This window comes from Lissotriton helveticus, chromosome 10 (genome assembly GCF_964261635.1).
Source record: "Lissotriton helveticus chromosome 10, aLisHel1.1, whole genome shotgun sequence".
Classification (NCBI taxonomy): domain Eukaryota; kingdom Metazoa; phylum Chordata; class Amphibia; order Caudata; family Salamandridae; genus Lissotriton; species Lissotriton helveticus.
The window spans coordinates 491359059-491376794 of record NC_136071.1 but is presented as its reverse complement, the minus strand read 5'-3'; the positions used below and the strand labels follow the sequence as shown (position 1 = coordinate 491376794).

The following is a 17736-nucleotide window of genomic DNA, read 5'->3' as shown; positions in this document are numbered from 1 at the left end:
CTATGGACCATACAGCGCCATCACAATCAATAGCGCAATCATTTCTAAACAGTCATTACAAAACCAAATTAAACCCAATGACGCATAATTAAAAAAATTTGTATAATGACACTCCACTCATATTGGTGCAGAGGAGTGCAGCGGATTGGGATTAAAGTAGTACATGAGACGCATAAATACGATGGCTCAATAAATGATGCTGAAATGTTGTATATGTATGCACTGACGGATAGTGCTATATTATCCCCTATCTTATATTGAAAATGGTACTTGTGTATCATACAAATAGATTACTCATTTGTAGAATATGTAATTCAATGAGATAACTGCACTATCCAGGCATTCATATATTTAAAGATAATCAATGTCCTGGACTATATATCAAAGTGGTCCTATCAAAGCGACATCCAGGGATAGGTTCATTTAACCCCTCCTTGTCGCTATTCATCTTGTATACCCATTTTTGTTCTTTTTTGAAGAGGAATTTGGCTACATCAGGACAATGATCAGGGATGGTAGGTTGTTCTAATATGGTCCATGTGAAGTCATTGGGGCCATGGCCTACTTCTAGAAAATGGGCTGTTAGGCGCGTCGCTTGTTTGCGGCAACGAACTGTACTTTTGTGTTCACAAATGGGTGTTCTTGTTTTTCTTGTAGTCATGCCCACATATCTTTTTGAACATGGGCATGTAATGAGATAGATTGTGTTCTCACTATTGCAATTTGTGAATTTTATCTGTTGCCAAGGACGGCCTGTACCAATGTCGACAGTAGTCGATTTAGTTGTCTGGGGGCACACAGAACAATTTCCACAAGGATGATGTCCTTGTACAGGGGGGAGATCCCATAAGGTTCCCACCTGTCGAGTCACCCTATTTTTTGGCCGTGTATGTACCAACTGGTCTTTGATATTCTGACCCCTCTTAAACGCGAAAAGTGGTACAGGTAGTGTATCACCGCCGGTGTTCAGAATAGACCAACGTTTTTTAATGATCTTTTGAACCTGATTGGATCTAGTATGAAAAGTGTTCACAAACGTCATCCTGTCTGACTTCTCCTTGGGGACCGCCAATTCTAGGAGAGCCTCGCGGTTGTTATTCGAGGCCCTTTTCTTAGATAGGCGTATAATTGAGGATGGATAGTTCTTTTCACGCAGTTGTTCTGACAATTTGGCCGAATGTGTCTCAAACGCCTCTTTTGTCGAACAATTCCTCTTTAACCTCAGAAACTGTCCAAAGGGCAAGTTGTTCCTTAGTGCTCTAGGATGGCAACTTTCATAATTGAGAAGCGCATTCTGGGCCAAAGGTTTCCTGTATAGCTCCAAACTAAGGCCATCAGTGGTGGCCGTAATCAGGAGATCTAAGAACGGTAGACGAGTTCTACTCTATTCGATTGTAAATTTCAAATATATGTTGCAGGAATTTAACCAACGGTGGAAATCCATCAGATCAGTTTCAGAACCCCTCCAGACCACGAAGATGTCATCTATGTATCGCTTCCAGACTCGGAGCGATACATAGTAAGGATTATCATAGTTGAGCACCTTCGTCTGTTCGAATACATGAACATATAGATTTGCTAAGCTAGGAGCAAAGACACTCCCCATACTCGTGCCCGATGTTTGGAGATAGGTGGTGCTCTCGAATTTAAAATAGTTCTCTTTCATAGCTAGTTCAGCCAAGTTCATGATGAAAGGGACAGGTGTTCGTGATTGTAAGTCCCTCCCTTGTAAGATGGTATCAATGACCTCTAGGGTCTCTGTCTGGGGGATAGATGTATAAAGTGACTCAACATCAAAAGAGACAAGTAAGTCTCTTGTGATGTCGAAGTCAATGTCAGGAAGAAGCCGCAGGACATCCTTAGTGTCCTCAAATACGTGGGCATTTCTCTTACAATGGGATTCAAGAAGTAATCCACAAATGTAGATAGAGGTTCCAGAATAGAACCAACTCCGGAGATTATAGGTCTCCCCGGGGGTGGTCTCTGAGGTTTGTGGACTTTAGGCAGACAATAGAAGTATGGAATGGAGGGATTAGAAGTGCACAGATATTGACCCTCCTGAGGAGTGATCCATCCATTAGAGGTGGCCTCTTCTACAAGCTGGCTGATCTTAGTCTTTAACTTCTCAGTAGGATCTACCTTCAATGGAGTATACGAATTACGATCTTGAAGTTGCCTTAAACATTCCGTTCTGTAGGTCTCCGTGTCTAATAACACGATTGCACCGCCTTTGTCCGCGGGCTTGATTATGATAGCTTCATTAGATGTCAGGGAGCGTAAGGCCAATTTCTCTCTTTTGGGTAGATTCATATATGACCTTGACCTTTCAGTTTTGAATAGGGTGTTGATGTCATTCTCAACCGCCTCTTCGAAAGTCTGGACTTTAGCAGGTAGTCCAATCGTCGTTGGATTAAAAGTCGATGGTTTTTTTAAACCAGTGTTAGTATCTGATGGTGAAAGATTGCTTGGATCCTGTCTAGCGAAAAAGTAATGTAGCCTGACCTTTCTAAACAGCTTGGCTAACTCAACCTGTGCTGTGAAATGGTCTCCTTCATTGGTAGCCACAAAACCTAACCCTCGATTAAGGAGACTCTCTTCATCATCCGATAAAGAGTAGGAGCTTAGATTTATCACGAGACTGGCTGGTTTGTTGCACTGCTCGTTCCCGCATTCTCCCTCGGTATGCTCTTGCCGTTCCTCAAATCCATGGTTGCTTGTTGTGTCTGTACTGGTGTTGACCAGCGGACTTGAGGACCTTGTCCTTGTCGTCTCCTTCCCCGATTCGTCCTGGGGCCAAACCCTAAAAAAGGCGGGACTCCTGGAGCTTGTTGCATCTGGTTGGGGAAGAAGGGAGGACACATTTGAGGAGGAAAATTCAGACCATACATCCACGGACCTGGCTGCCAGAAGGGTTGAAACTGATTCTGGTTATAGTTTGAATAGTTGCCTCTAGGTCCCCTTCTATTCCCTCGACCCCTAGGCGGAGTTGGTCCATTGTAATTTTGGGATGTGTCAGAATCACTGGAATTACCATCGGAACTAGAAGTGGCGTATGTAGAACCTCCCCGGTGGCCATTATGGTTGAATGATGGAGCTACATAGGTGTCACTGATGTAAGGATACACCTTTTCGGTTGAAAACTTCGCTAGATCTTTTTTAAATTTCTCTAATTTTGTAAAGAGAATCGACTCTTTAAACTCGTTATTCTTTTTGTTGTTATCATCTTGTCCAGTCTTGAATAAAGTAGATTTAATAGAGGCTTTGATTTTTCCTTCAAGAAGTTGAATTTCCACTAATATTTGGTCAGCGACACGTTTGGCGGTTTTGATGATGAGGACTAACCAGTCCCTTGTGCACCGCCAGGCAATCATGGACCAATCTTTGATGAACCCTTTGTCATCCAAGAAAAGTCTTGGTGCATTGGTCACAATTAGGCCTGACGGTTCACAGTTACCGCTTAGGTACTCCGCCATGATGATACCATGTACTGAGGTCCTAGAGTGGGATTTTTTTAGGACCAAGATTTTATTCCACCCATCATCTGTGTTGCTCACAACAATCGGAATACATTCTAGTATGCTACGATTTTCTTCTAAAATGTTCTGGATGTCAGCGTCTTCAAAGGCTAAGCCACAATTCGTTGCCATCTCTTTGTCGGAAATAAACAAAATAAATAAAAATGTGAAAACTACACTGGAACCCTATATGTCGGTGAAAAATCACCGTAAGAGGAACCAGTAAGTGTAGGTACCCGCAAGGGAAACACAGGAAAGCAAACAGTCAACATGTGAATATATAAATCTAAACAGAGGGAAGGGCCATAGATCACAATTGTTATGGCTTACAGGAATAACATGACCCGCAGCAAAAAACTGCACCAACATCATGGAGGGTGTGGCCTGCATATTAAACAATGTTGCATATATCCCCCTGTTTGGGAGTAACATAACCTATCAATGGCTCCAAATTACTTTAGAGAACACAGAAGCTGACACTATTTAGAAAATACTACACTTTTAGAGTACTATATTAATTTGCCACAGAACTCCGTATCGACAGAATGTACAATATATAATGATGTCTCTAATGCTGGTGAATTAATTCTGTTCAGACCCCCACCACACTCTCAAGGGAAAATCTTCCACTTTTCTCCGTTCCGTACTTGTGGCCTCTCACATTGGAAGGAGGGAAGGTGAACTCACTGTAGCCTACACAAGTACTTTTAGGGTGTGGAAGTTTCTCTGTGCTGTAAAGAGTGCTTTAACACCCACTATCCCCAAAGAAGCGACCCCATCAGAACTGCAGCTTGGCCAGCTTATATGATGCAAGACAGTTTGTAGCATGGAGTAGACCTGAAGGTACTCAAATGGTTCCTTCCCTCTAGGCAGATTTCTGCCATTCTCCATGCCTGGGACTAGCACCTTTCCAGGATAAATTAGCTACCCTAGGTGACTGACCTTCAGTGGCCAGGATGTATAGTACTCACGTATCCAACAATTGAACACCACAAGAGCCTTTCTATGATATATCATGACCAAAAATTACGTGAGTTATGGGGGAGTAAATCTCTCCCACAGATTGACACCTGAAATGCCAACCCATACTTGTCGTTGGCTGTCATTTTAATTTTTCTAGAGGAACTACATTAGTAAATCCCCACTCTCATAAAAGTCCAAAACTGGCTCTCTCACAACCTCCTGAAACTCAACCAAGACAAGTTGGAAATCCTTCTATTAACAATGGACAAACCACCAAGGTCCAGGAGTCGCTAAATAACATTGACGCTTTTAACTGTAAATGTGCTCTTGCTGAATGCGTCAGATCTTTGGGGAGCAGCCTGGGCTCAAGTCAGAGCATGGGCCTGCACACAAAGTATACAGCGAAGAGTGTATTCTACATCCTAAAACTCCTGCACAAAATCCAGCCTTTCCACCCTCCGAATGATCGAAAAACTGCTAAACAAGCAATGGCGATGTCTAGACTGGACTACGGGAAAGCCACCCTCACTTCACTGGCAACACGAAGTTGCAATTAGCCCCCCTAAGAGCCACACTAAATGCAGCAACATGGTCACTGGAGTAAGAAGACACAATCACATTTCCCTTGCTCTAAAAATGCAAAAGTGGCTCTCGATCAAAGACCATTGCTGTTTTAAATCTGCCTGCCTCGCTCACCAAGTCCTTCAAATCGGGAAACCAGTCTACCTTGTTTACAAACTCATAAAGACAGGCCAGTCGGGAAATCTAAGAAGCACCAACACTCTGCTTCTTGTCCCACCTAAAAAACATAAACAAAAAGCCCTTGCATCCTCCTTCTAAGGGAATGCCCCTAAAATCTGGAACTCACTCCCAGTTCATAGGACAAACCCCTCCTTCATGAGCTTCAAAAGACAAATGAAAGATCTTCCCCTCAATCAGCACCTCAACCCTTCAAACTCCAACACCTAGCACACAACTGGAATCTCCTCTTCGAACTACATACTGTCTATTTTTTTGCTCTAAGAATTGCTCCTACACAACTTTCAACAAGTTTCTTACTTTGTAATCTTTGTCTTCTCGCACTGCCCTGACTATGTCTGTAAAGTGCTCTGATACTCTTAGGTCTTGCCTGTGCTATATAAACCTCTTTAAATAAATAATAAATACAATTCATGAAAGGAGAGGATGCCCTGAATTTGACAGTTTGTCGGTAAATGGCTATGGCACTACAATTTAGAATAAGAGAGTGCTAATTGACTGTTTGGGATCATAGCACTTCATGTCGATACTGCTGAAGGTGAAACAAGGGGACAACTCTGTTGCTGGTGGAACTGCTGGCTAGCTTTTCCTATATATATGTTGATACAACAGATGCTGTACTGCTGACTTGTGCTTGGTCATCATATTATTATTGCTTACACTTAAGTTAAAATCTTTGCTTTCAGAGTCCTAGGACATTTCTGCAATGTGCAGCTTACTCTAGAAGAACAGCCTGCCACCACACAGGAAGCAACTCTCCCAGAAGAACTCCAGGGACCGAAAAAGGGGATGCTATACCTCACCCAGTACAAGGTAAGAGTCCAGGGGCCAGTGGTCTGATAGAGCTGACCGGTTGAAGGTTAGGCACATACCACTGCCGGCTGGATGATGTACCTCAGACTGGGCAATGGTTGTTTGTTTACTTGTGAGTAGGTGTATATCTATTCTCAGGTAAGGAAACTCCATGCCCCAGTACAATAAATGGATATCTGCAACTTGGATGGTGGACTGCCTCACTCAGCACCCAGTAGGAACTTTGACTGCCCAGTGGATGATATATCTCATCCACCAGAAGGTGGGTTAGCAACTAAATAAGAAATGTAGTTATCGCAAAGCAAGGACACATGCCTATTGTAGGCAGGATTTTGTACTTCATGCAGTGCATGTTGACTGCCCATGAGGAATTCACCCTACCCAGTCCAAAAAGTATTTCTAAACTTACTGATTTCAGTAGCATATGTTAATCTTGACATAAGCATGCAGAGGTGGTGTCTGTCTTCTGCCCCGCGTTGATATACCACACCCAGTACTAGTTACCCATACCCTCTGCTCTACGGTGATATAGCGCACCCAGTACAAAATGTGTATGCATAATACGTAGATGAAGCTATGGAATGATTTGCTTCATCCAGTAGAATAAACACCTTCCAGAGAGCTGCATCGCCCATTGTGGTAGCAAAGAGAATGCAAGCAAATCATTAACAAGCAACACTGATTTACCACAAGGCAGGAATCTCACCCAGTAATACAGAAGGCCTTTGCGCTTCATTCGCAGGGAGGTAAGTATGTAGTCCATCAAACAGGGACAGAGCAGCATGACCTGAACCACAGAGAGACAGGTAAGAACATGTTGACTTACAAAGTAGATGCGGTCCGAGGGGGAAGCAGCTAGGTAATCCCGTACGGTGTTGCTGAGCAGGAACATTGCTTCCACCGAAGCGACACCGCCCTTCTCAGAGACCATGAAGTGCTATTAAGCACCTTGAAATGTTCTTCAGTGAGCAATACATACGTCAGTAAGTCACCACGTATGAATGTCTGAACCTCGCATGTTTACATATTGAACTGCGGTCACTAATATCTCATTTATGATTCATCCTTAACCTCTATTTTGGTTTTCTAGGAGTGGAAAATACAGGGCTGGTCCCTGTATGGTCCTGAAGAAACGCTAGTGGTAGCGTGAAACATGTTGACCATATACTGAACCCACCTCCATAGTTGGTCGGTCCACAGTATAACCCCACTTTTAATATACCAATCTAGGAGCAGAATAAAACATTGAGGCCCACTAGTACGGTATTTTTAATTCACTTACTCACCCACTCCACCCCACTACACCGTTTTTGCTCCACACATAGTCCTTCACATTATAGTGCTCCTACGTAATTCGCAAGTCGCAGCACGCCCCTTTTCGTAGAGAACTGAGATGGCCCCAATGATGAAGCATGTCACCGTGAGGAAACTCCGGTGAGTGAGGGGACTCAAGAAAGACATTTTTTCTTTCTTTTCTGGCCACATCCAAATATTATTTTGTGTCCAGCCATAACACAAGACAGGTCTACGAACCCAGATTCTGAGCTCACTTTTCACAAAGTATAAACAACAACAATACTTTTTTGGGGTCAAAAAGGGATTTTAGAGACCAAACTCACATATACTGAACAACCAAAAAATATCAGAGGGTCTAAAACATCAAAGAAGTGAACGCCTGAAAAAAACCAACAGGGGACTATAACACCAAGTATCGTGTATAGTTTACATAAGGTCAACCCTACAACCAACCCACATAGTGGTCAGGTAAGGATGCCCATCAGTCTCCACACGGAACCGCCCTTCATCATTTGGGTTCCTTTTAAGACCACCATTCAGGGTGCCACTTGGCTTTCACAGTGAGGGCCCAGATTGTAAGAAAGCCCTCACCTGATCAGACAGATCTTCCGTGGTCTTTCTTCTCAATTGAGAGGCTGTTAGAATACCAAGGGGGGGAGTGATGTCGCAGTGCAAGAAAATAATGTGTAAAGAATAAGAGAAAGTGTATGTTAAAATTGGATGAGGAGGTACTGGAAGTGATTTTTATTCTGGTGTTACCCACTCTACCAATGTTAAAAAGTAGTCAGTGACAATCACAATGTTCTTGGATTGTCTAGATGTACTGTGAGGTCGACATGTTTCAGCAATTAACGACACATTATGTCATTGCTTTCATCATGACCAAAGATAACTGATAGCTACTGCAACCAAGTGATAGTGCAACAAAAATAGTGCTCAAAAACCATATCAGTTAAGACTGATACAGAGATCACCTGAATCCACTAGGTGTCCGTATCGTTTTCTCCACCTTTCCAAGTCATCAGAAATTTCTAGAAATAGTGAAAACAAGAGGATTAAAATGGATATCCTGTCGGTCAATGTAGCGTTCACAACCTTGTAGTGGTGTACCAGGTCCTAATTTAACAATCCTGGTAATCAGTGTCAGCAAACATATACACTCATAGCAACTTGTTATTCTATGCTAGTATCTCAACAATGGATTGAATTGTCAAAATTAGCCAAAGGAGAGAACACCTTACCCAACTTGGAAGATGTAAAGACCTCATCCCACCTGGCCACGGCTCAGGGAAAAGGGGGAGCACCACTCTACAGAAGGAGAAAGCAAAAACATAGCGAGCTGAGAATACCACCCCTCTGTTGTTTGTTTAGACAAAAATAAATCAGCGCCACTCATTGACATGTAATGCTTAACTTAAACCAGATGACCGGTAACTTAAATGCTCGAAATCGCAGTTGTTCGAATTGCGATGTCTGATGCGCCAGAGGCGCAGAAGTATACAGAAATGTACAGACAGTAGGAAAACACCGCGGCCTCTAACTCAATGTCTAGCGAGTTGTTAACATTTCAAAGTGACCGCGCTGCCCTGGTGAACACCCTACCTGTCCGTCGGTACTCCGTGAATCGGCGTCCGAGCCGAACGGGGAGGTACAGGGACAAGCATCGGCTGCAGTATATAACGCATCGCGTTATTCGCCGATTGCCGGTCATGTGATCTTCATGCTATTCAGTCACAGTATCTGATTGGCTAAACAGTCGGCCAATCAAAAACCTTCGTAACGTGTTGTCAAATAGAGAAAAAGCACTGCTCGTGCAAGGGAAACTCTAGAGAGAGAGGGTTTTTTTTAATTGAAAATGAGATGTACAAAACTTTAACATATGTTCGAAACGAACAAAAGAACAAGTGATTACCACATGAGTTGTTGTTAGTAGTGGGCTAATATCACGAATCAGAGAACACACACCTAACTTTCAGGAGGATGATCTCAATGCCGAACCAGTTAACAACAAAAATAGTTCTTTCTTCCTTCCATTACATAGTTAGAAGGAAACTTGGGACTGACATAGAGATAATGATCACATACACCCAGAAAATGATTCATGCATGGAGGCATCTCTAATGGCCATACCTCGCTGTCACCATATATAGGTGACAATTGTAAAACTTGAAATAAGACCCCTACGGAGCCTTAGTTAGGCAACCATGCTATAACCAAAAAATTCATAGAATGGCCTAGGGTATATCATCGTTCAGCCCCACATGATTCGTACCCATTCTGAAACCCCACTTTTGTTCTTTCAGTAGGAGATATTTGGACACGTCAGTGATGTGTGCGGGGATTGTTCAATCACTGTCCATTGAAATGCCTTAGATGGATGGCGTGCCTCTAAAAAGTGTTTGGTTAATTTCGTGGCTTGTCTCTTGCACCTAATGGTGCTCTTGTGCTCAGATATCCTGATTTTAACCTTTCGGGTGGTCATCCCTATGTTCCTGAGCCCACAGGGACATGTGATGAGATAGACAAGGTTGTCGCTGTTACAGTTTGTGAACTTGGTCTGAATCCACGGTCACGTGGTCCCTATGTCTATCTCAGTTGATTTCTTGGTCTGTGAACAGGAGTGACACGACCCACAGGGATGATGACCCCTAACTGGAGGAAGGTCCCAGAGGGAACCCAGAGCCCTGGGTTCTGCTATGCGTGGTCTAGTATGGACCAAACGGTCTCTAAGATTAGGTCCCCTTTTAAAGGAGAAGAGAGGAGTCTGTATTACTGCTTGATCAGAATTCAAAATAAACCAATGTCGCTTCACCACTTTTTGTATTTTATTGGACAGTGTCCCAAAAGTTGTGACAAAAGTCAACCTTTCCAGAGGGGGCTTGGGGGCAGACTGTTCCAAAAGAGCCAAGCGGTTGTTATTGCTGGCCCTCTTCAGGTTCGAAAGAGTGAACGTACAAATTTGCCAGACTGGGAGCGTAGACGCTCCCCATGCTGGTACCTGCTACCTGAAGGTATATAGGCCCAGATGTAGGTAAAATAGATTTACCGATTTTTAATTACCGAATTTTACCGATTCGGTAATTAAAAATCGGTAAATCTAAGGGGTGGATATGTAGGTATTCCAGATGTGCTGGAATACCGATTCTGAAGAATTCGGTATTTACCGATTCGGTAAATACCGAATCGGTAATGCCCATTCATTCCTATGGGCTTTGAAGCCCATAGGAATGAATGGGCATTACCGATTCGGTATTTACCGAATCGGTAAATACCGACTTTCACAAGGGTGCAGGGGGTGTCACTTTGACACCCTCTGGCACCCCCTAAACAGGCTCGGGTGCCATGTGACAGGCATACATGCCCTAAGGGCAGGTCTGCCTGTCATATGGCATAGGTGTGCATGCACACATGTGCATGCACACCGAAATCGGTATTTTACCATCAAATTGGATTTGATGGTAAAATACCGATTCGGTAAGGCTTGTGGGACTCAGAAGAGTCCCACCTACATCTCAGATTTACCGAATCGGTAAAAATACCGATTCGGTATTTTACAGAATAGGTAAATTTACCGAATCGGTAAATTTACCGATTCTGTAAAATAATGCCCCTACATACCATTTCTGAAATACCGGTCGGTAACGGCCGAAAATACTGATTTTCGGCCGTTACCGACCGACCTACATCTGGCCCATAGTATCTTCAAATTTAAAGTAGTTATGCTTCATAGCCAAGGTGGCACAAGCCATTATGAAGTTAACTGGGGTGATGCTGTCTAATGATCTAGATTGTAATAAGAGTTGGATGACTTCTAGAGTTTCAAATTGATTTTGATACTTCCTTGGATCTCCTTGTTTCATTTGATGTGGAGGCCCTTTATACATCAATACCACAAGATGAAACTCTAGAACAGGAGCATATGCTGGTTACTACCAATCCTTTTTTTGAGTGTATTAGAACGTGGAGAAGGTACATCGATGATGTCCTAGTGATCTGGCGAGGCACGAGTGAGAGCTGTCATGAGTTTTTACAATGGCTGAATAGCAGGAACGATTTCCTTTGTTTTACGATAGAAATAGGAAGAGACAAATTGGCTTTTCTGGATCTACTCATTACATCAACTCCAGAGGGTCTACACTCGGAACTCTATAGGAAACCTCTGGCAAAGAATTCTCTTTTATGCTTCGATTGTCACCATCCAAGATCCCTACGGGAAAATTTGCCTTTTGGGCAATTTCTCAGAGTTCAGAGAAATTGCTCAAGTGCAGGGGCCTTTAAAAATCACTCCATGGCCCTTAAGGAGCAATTGATTTCACGGAATTATCCAGCCAGATTGGTACAGCGTTCCCTGAAGCGGGCCAGCAATAACAACCGCTTGGCTCTTTTGGAACAGTCTACCCCCAAGCCCCCTCTGGAAAGGTTGGCTTTTGTCACAACTTTTGGGACACTGTCCAATAAAATACAAAAAGTGGTGAAGCGACATTGGTCTATTTTGAATTCTGATCAAGCAGTAATACAGACCCCTCTCTTCTCCTTTAAAAGGGGACCTAATCTTAGAGACCGTTTGGTCCATACAAGACCACGCATAGCAGAACCCAGGGCTCTGGGTTCCCTCTGGGACCTTCCTCCAGTTAGGGGTCATCATCCCTGTGGGTCGTGTCACTCCTGTTCACAGACCAAGAAATCAACTGAGATAGACATAGGGACCTCGTGACCGTGAATTCAGACCAAGTTCACAAACTGTAACAGCGACAACCTTGTCTATGTCATCACATGTCCCTGTGGGCTCAGGTACATAGGGATGACCACCCGAAAGGTTAAAATCAGGATATCTGAGCACAAGAGCACCATTAGGTGCAAGAGACAAGCCACGAAATTAACCAAACACTTTTTAGAGGCACGCCATTCATCTACGGCATTTCAATGGACAGTGATTGAACAACCTCACATCCCCGCACACATCACTGACGTGTCCAAATATCTCCTACTGAAAGAACAAAAGTGGGGTTTCGGAATGGGTACGAATCATGTGGGGCTGAACGATGATATACCCTGGGCCATTCTATGAATTTTTTGGTTATAGCATGGTTGCCTAACTAAGGCTCCGTAGGGGTCTTATTTCAAGTTTTACAATTGTCATCTATATATGGTGACAGCGGGGTATGGCCATTAGAGATGCCTCCATGCATGAATCATTTTCTGGGTGTATGTGATCATTATCTCTATGTCAGTCCCAAGTTTCCTTCTAACTATGTAATGGAAGGAAGAAAGAACTATTTTTGTTGTTAACTGGTTCGGCATTGAGATCATCCTCCTGAAAGTTCGGTGTGTGTTCTCTGATTCGTGATATTAGCCCACTACTAGCAACAACTCATGTAGTAATCACTTGTTCTTTTGTTCGTTTCGAACATATGTTAAAGTTTTGTACATCTCATTTTCAATTAAAAAAAAACCCTCTCTCTCTAGAGTTTCCCTTGCACGAGCAGTGTTTTTTCACTATTTGACAACACCTTACGAAGGTTTTTGATTGGCCGACTGTTTAGCCAATCAGATACTGTGACTAAATAGCATGAAGATCACATGACCGGCAATCGGCGAATAACGCGATGCGTTATATACTGCAGCCGATGCTTGTCCCTGTACCTCCCCGTTCGGCTCGGACGCCGATTCACGGAGTACCGACGGACAGGTAGGGTGTTCACCAGGGCAGCGCGGTCACTTTGAAATGTTAACAACTCGCTAGACATTGAGTTAGAGGCCGCGGTGTTTTCCTACTGTCTGTACATTTCTGTATACTTCTGCGCCTCTGGCGCATCAGACATCGCAATTCGAACCACTGCGATTTCGAGCATTTAAGTTACAGGTCATCTGGTTTAAGTTAAGCATTACATGTCAATGAGTGGCGCTGATTTATTTTTGTCTAAACAAACAACAGAGGGGTGGTATTCTCAGCTCGCTATGGTTTTTGCTTTCTCCTTCTGTAGAGCGGTGCTCCACCTTTTCCCTGCGCCGTGGCCAGGTGGGGTGAGGTCTTTACATCTTCCAAGTTGGGTAAGATGTTCTCTCCTTTGGCTAATTTTGACAATTCAATCCATTGTTGAGATACTAGCATAGAATAACACGTTGCTATGAGTGTATGTGTTTGCTGACACTGATTACCAGGATTGTTAAATTAGGACCTGGTACACCACTACAAGGTTGTGAACGCTACATTGACCGACGGGATATCCCTTTTAATCCTCTTGTTTTCACTATTTCTAGACATTTCTGATGACTTGGAAAGGTGGAGAAAACGATACGGACACCTAGTGGATTCAGGTGATCTCTGTATCAGTCTTAACTGATATGGTTTTTGAGCACTATTTTTGTTGCACTATCACTTGGTTGCAGTAGCTATCAGTTATCTTTGGTCCTGATGAAAGCAATGACATAATGTGTCGTTAATTGCTGAAACATGTCGACCTCACAGTACATCTAGACAATCCAAGAACATTGTGATTGTCACTGACTACTTTTTAACATTGGTAGAGTGGGTAGCACCAGAATAAAAATCACTTCCAGTACGCCCTCATCCAATTTTAACATACACTTTCTCTTATTCTTTACACATTATTTTCTTGCACTGCGACATCAGTCCCCCCCTTGGTATTCTAACAGCCTCTCAATTGAGAAGAAAGACCACGGAAGATCTGTCTGATCAGGTGAGGGCTTTCTTACAATCTGGGCCCTCACTGTGAAAGACAAGTGGCACCCTGAATGGTGGTCTTAAAAGGAACCCAAATGATGAAGGGCGGTTCCGTGTGGAGACTGATGGGCATCCTTACCTGACCACTATGTAGGTTGGTTGTAGGGTTGACCTTATGTAAACTATACACGATACTTGGTGTTATAGTCCCCTGTTGGGTTTTTTCAGGCGTTCACTTCTTTGATGTTTTAGACCCTCTGATATGTTTTGGTTGTTCAACTTACAAAGTATATCATCTTCCAAAGGAGTCATGAGAGTGTGATTCAACATCCTTTAGGCTATTTATGTGAGTTGTGTTTCGTCTAGGGGGGGATAGGAGCACGCTGTCTCTTTCCGGTATATGTGAAACTGCTATTTTGCCTGGTAACAGGGAGGTTGCTCTGCATCTGTAGGTCATATGTAAACATATTGGATCATGTCATATGGGACAGGAATAAGAACTCTGCACCACCAGAGAAAATAAACAGTGCTCTGTTTCAGGCAGAAAAAAGTACAGATACTTTGCTTTACCCAGCTACAGGTTAGAGGACATCAAACCTCACTCACAGGCAGGTAAGATTGGTGTTTAGATACCACGGGTCTTGGTACAGGAAGTTGCTCTGGCTCATGGAGCCAATGGCTCTTTGTGTCTTGCTTGTCATTGTCATAAAAATGCATCCCTGGTAAGAGGGACAGATACCTACAGGTAAGAACCCTCAGTGACTGGTTGGATGTTAAAGACTTTTTAAAAGAAATAATGTAGACTACAAGAGCAATAATTCCATAAGTGAGGCCTGTGTATGCTCGAGATTATGTTTAGGTCAGTGCTACCTCCTTTTCTTCAAGCTCAAGGCTCCAATATCACTACTCCGAACTGAGTTGAAAAGCTGATCGTTCCCTGTTTCCTTCTGATGTCTTTTTGCTACCCTGTAGTGGGAAGTGATGCTGTGGCTGGGACCCCACAGGCATCGTCTCCCCATGGATCCCACCCTTCCTGTCGCACCAACCCCTCATGTGCCATGCCATGGTGGAGACCGTAGATAGCAAGGATGACAAACAGCAGTTCACTTCTTGCTCCTACGTTTTGCCACCCGAAAGGTGCCAAGAATCTTCCTGACTCTACTAATCATCACTGGTGCAACGCACTATGATGCATTGTATCACAACAAGACCACCCGCCTCAGGTCAAGACGACTAATACTGTTTTATCCTGCGTTAGCCGTAGTGTGTTCTTGTTGACTTGAATGAAGCACACCTTGCTCTTTTCAGTGGCCTGGTCAGCATCTCTACTGTGATAAATCCTGATGAAGAGATGAGAGTAGAAATCACCCAGTTTCACAGATAATTGACTCCCTAAAGATCACTTTTGTAAGAGTTTGGAAATGTCTCTAAAAGAAGATGGACCCTGCATGCTGATACTACTGTTTGATGGGCTCTGCTTGGCAAAAAAATAAGGCGATGGGTGGCCTGTTGAAAATGAAACATATGTGAATTATGCCACAAAGTATTACACTTTGAGAGTTTCTGAAAATGATTAGTGTGGCAAAATGTTAATACACAGTGTCCATGAGCCTGAGGATAAGCGTCAGTTCTGGCATTATGAAAGATCATAACAATAGGAGTTTACTTTCTTTCCTTATTAGACACAGAAGGGACACATCTAGCTCTCCCTTCTAGTGCAGAATCTTTATCAAGGGTTTGGAAGCTTACGGCTATCACTGTTCAAGAGCTGATTGTATCAGATGCAAGACAGTTTGGAAAACTAAAGCCATGGCCACAAATACGTACTTCCTCAACTGTTATCTACCATGCCCCTCTCAGGTAAAGGCACACTCAAGTCTGTCATTCCATATGGCGGGACAGAAGTGAAAATGCAAATATTTGTGACAGGAGTGTACTCACTTCGCAGTTGTAGAACAACTCAAGAGCTGCATCTGTACAGATTCGAGTAAGCCTGGGTTTCCTACACTGTACATATCTGTTGCTCAGTGGATGGTGGGCGGAGAATGTACCATCTGCTTTATATGGATTAGTGTAAATTGTATACCCGACAAATTACCATGAGCATATGGCGAAGGAGGCACTAGGAAGGCTGGATAAGGAGGCATGGCAAATCATACTGCTTGATATACCAGACCAAAGTAAAATAAGTGATGGCCATCTTACCTGTTTTAAGAGGATGCGCTCTCCCCTCCCACAACTCCAGAAGATTGGTGGGTGGTATATCTTAGACAATGGCAGTCTGCCTCCCTCCAAGATAAAGGGGATTTACAAAGTATTAGCTTCTTCTGCCAGCCACACCTGCCCATCTCCCAATCATCCCTACCGATGGGTCCGCATTCAAGTCTCCAGGCGCATCAAGCTCACCTTTTGTCTCCTTCAGATGATATTTCAGCATAAAGACAAAAGTTCCACAACTCTGCGCATTCCACTACATCTACTGAAGGACTGCATCCTGGAGCGGCCGGACTGCCCCACCGCCTCTATCCATGGCACAATAAGTAAGTGGTTAATCCTTCTCTTACCAAATTGCTGATGTTAGTGTGTGCATACAGTGTCAAGGCTGATATACAGGTAGCATGGATGTCTAGCAATTGAAAAACATTGTGTCTCAAGCAAACAACTTGATAATCATTATGGTTGCTGAGGCTTAGAGGCTGAGCTGCTAATCTAAATTATCTGTGTTCATTTAAGAGAAAGGCAAAGGTACAAAATTATATGAATGTTCAAAATGTCTCCTGGGAAGCATCATCTGTTTGATATTGAACCATAATCCTTTGTAATTAAAACTATAGTGTGGAAGAACATGGGATTCTTTAATCCCTGTGTAAATAACATGTCTTTAATGTATCTATAATTGGCAATTTTGGCTCATCCAGTCACCTATTATAAAGTAATGATGCAGCCACTCTACTCTAATACCTCTTTACAGTTGGGTTTTTCTGTGATAATCTCTGCTGCCGGAGCCAGCAGCCATCAGGAAAGGCAGGTCGGGCCATGGAGCACATTTAAAGCAGCTGTTTAAAGAACAACAATGAAACATTGCTTTTCTTTCTTCTGCTCTGTTTTCCTAGTTGTGCAGTGACAAGCAGAAAGGCGATGTTTATGGCAGCATGTTTAATTTTTTGCACTCCTTAGGTGATTACAGAAAAGTTGGAATCTTTGTTCACGTTCTAAAAATTCTCAGCTACTGTACTTACATTTTTTTAATTATTTACTTGAATTAAACTGATTCTGTAACTAATATCTAACAGCTTTTTTGATTTGTTTAATTTTCCACTTTCTTCTAAACGCCAGATCGAGTGGCTTTGCCACTGCTTTTTTTCTCTTGAGTGCACTGTAGACTTAGATGAGTGGATCATGCAAATGAGTTGGTCTTTGTAAGTCTTTTGTTCCCTTTCAGTTTGTGAAGGCAGCGTTTCACTACATCAGACTAGGGTGACCAACTGGCATGAGTGCAAATTCAGGACGGTAAGTGTAAAAATTCAGGAAAAAGGGTCAAAATTCAGGACAAAAATTCAGGACAGAAGGTCAAAATTCAGGACAAAAGGCAAGCTTTACAGACAGAAGTCGTTGCGGGATAGTATAAAAGTGTGTAAATAGACAACCACTTAAGTACAAGGGAAAAAAAAGATTATATTAAGTTGAGACAATAGTGCACTTCCA

General features: G+C 43.0%; 1 protein-coding gene across 6 annotated transcripts in view; it reads left to right on the top strand.

The window, feature by feature from the left end:
• LOC144784299 (WW domain-binding protein 2-like) overlaps positions 1-17736 on the top strand; it is a 431126-nt gene that overhangs the window by 328886 nt on the left and 84504 nt on the right. For all 6 annotated transcript variants that reach the window (XM_078662996.1, XM_078662993.1, XM_078662994.1 and 3 more), the window contains exons 2-3: positions 5924-6050; positions 16454-16571. In XM_078662996.1, coding sequence (XP_078519122.1) covers positions 6027-6050; positions 16454-16571 — 142 coding nt within the window. In that variant the 5' untranslated portion in view covers positions 5924-6026. The remainder of the gene's footprint in view (positions 1-5923; positions 6051-16453; positions 16572-17736) is intronic.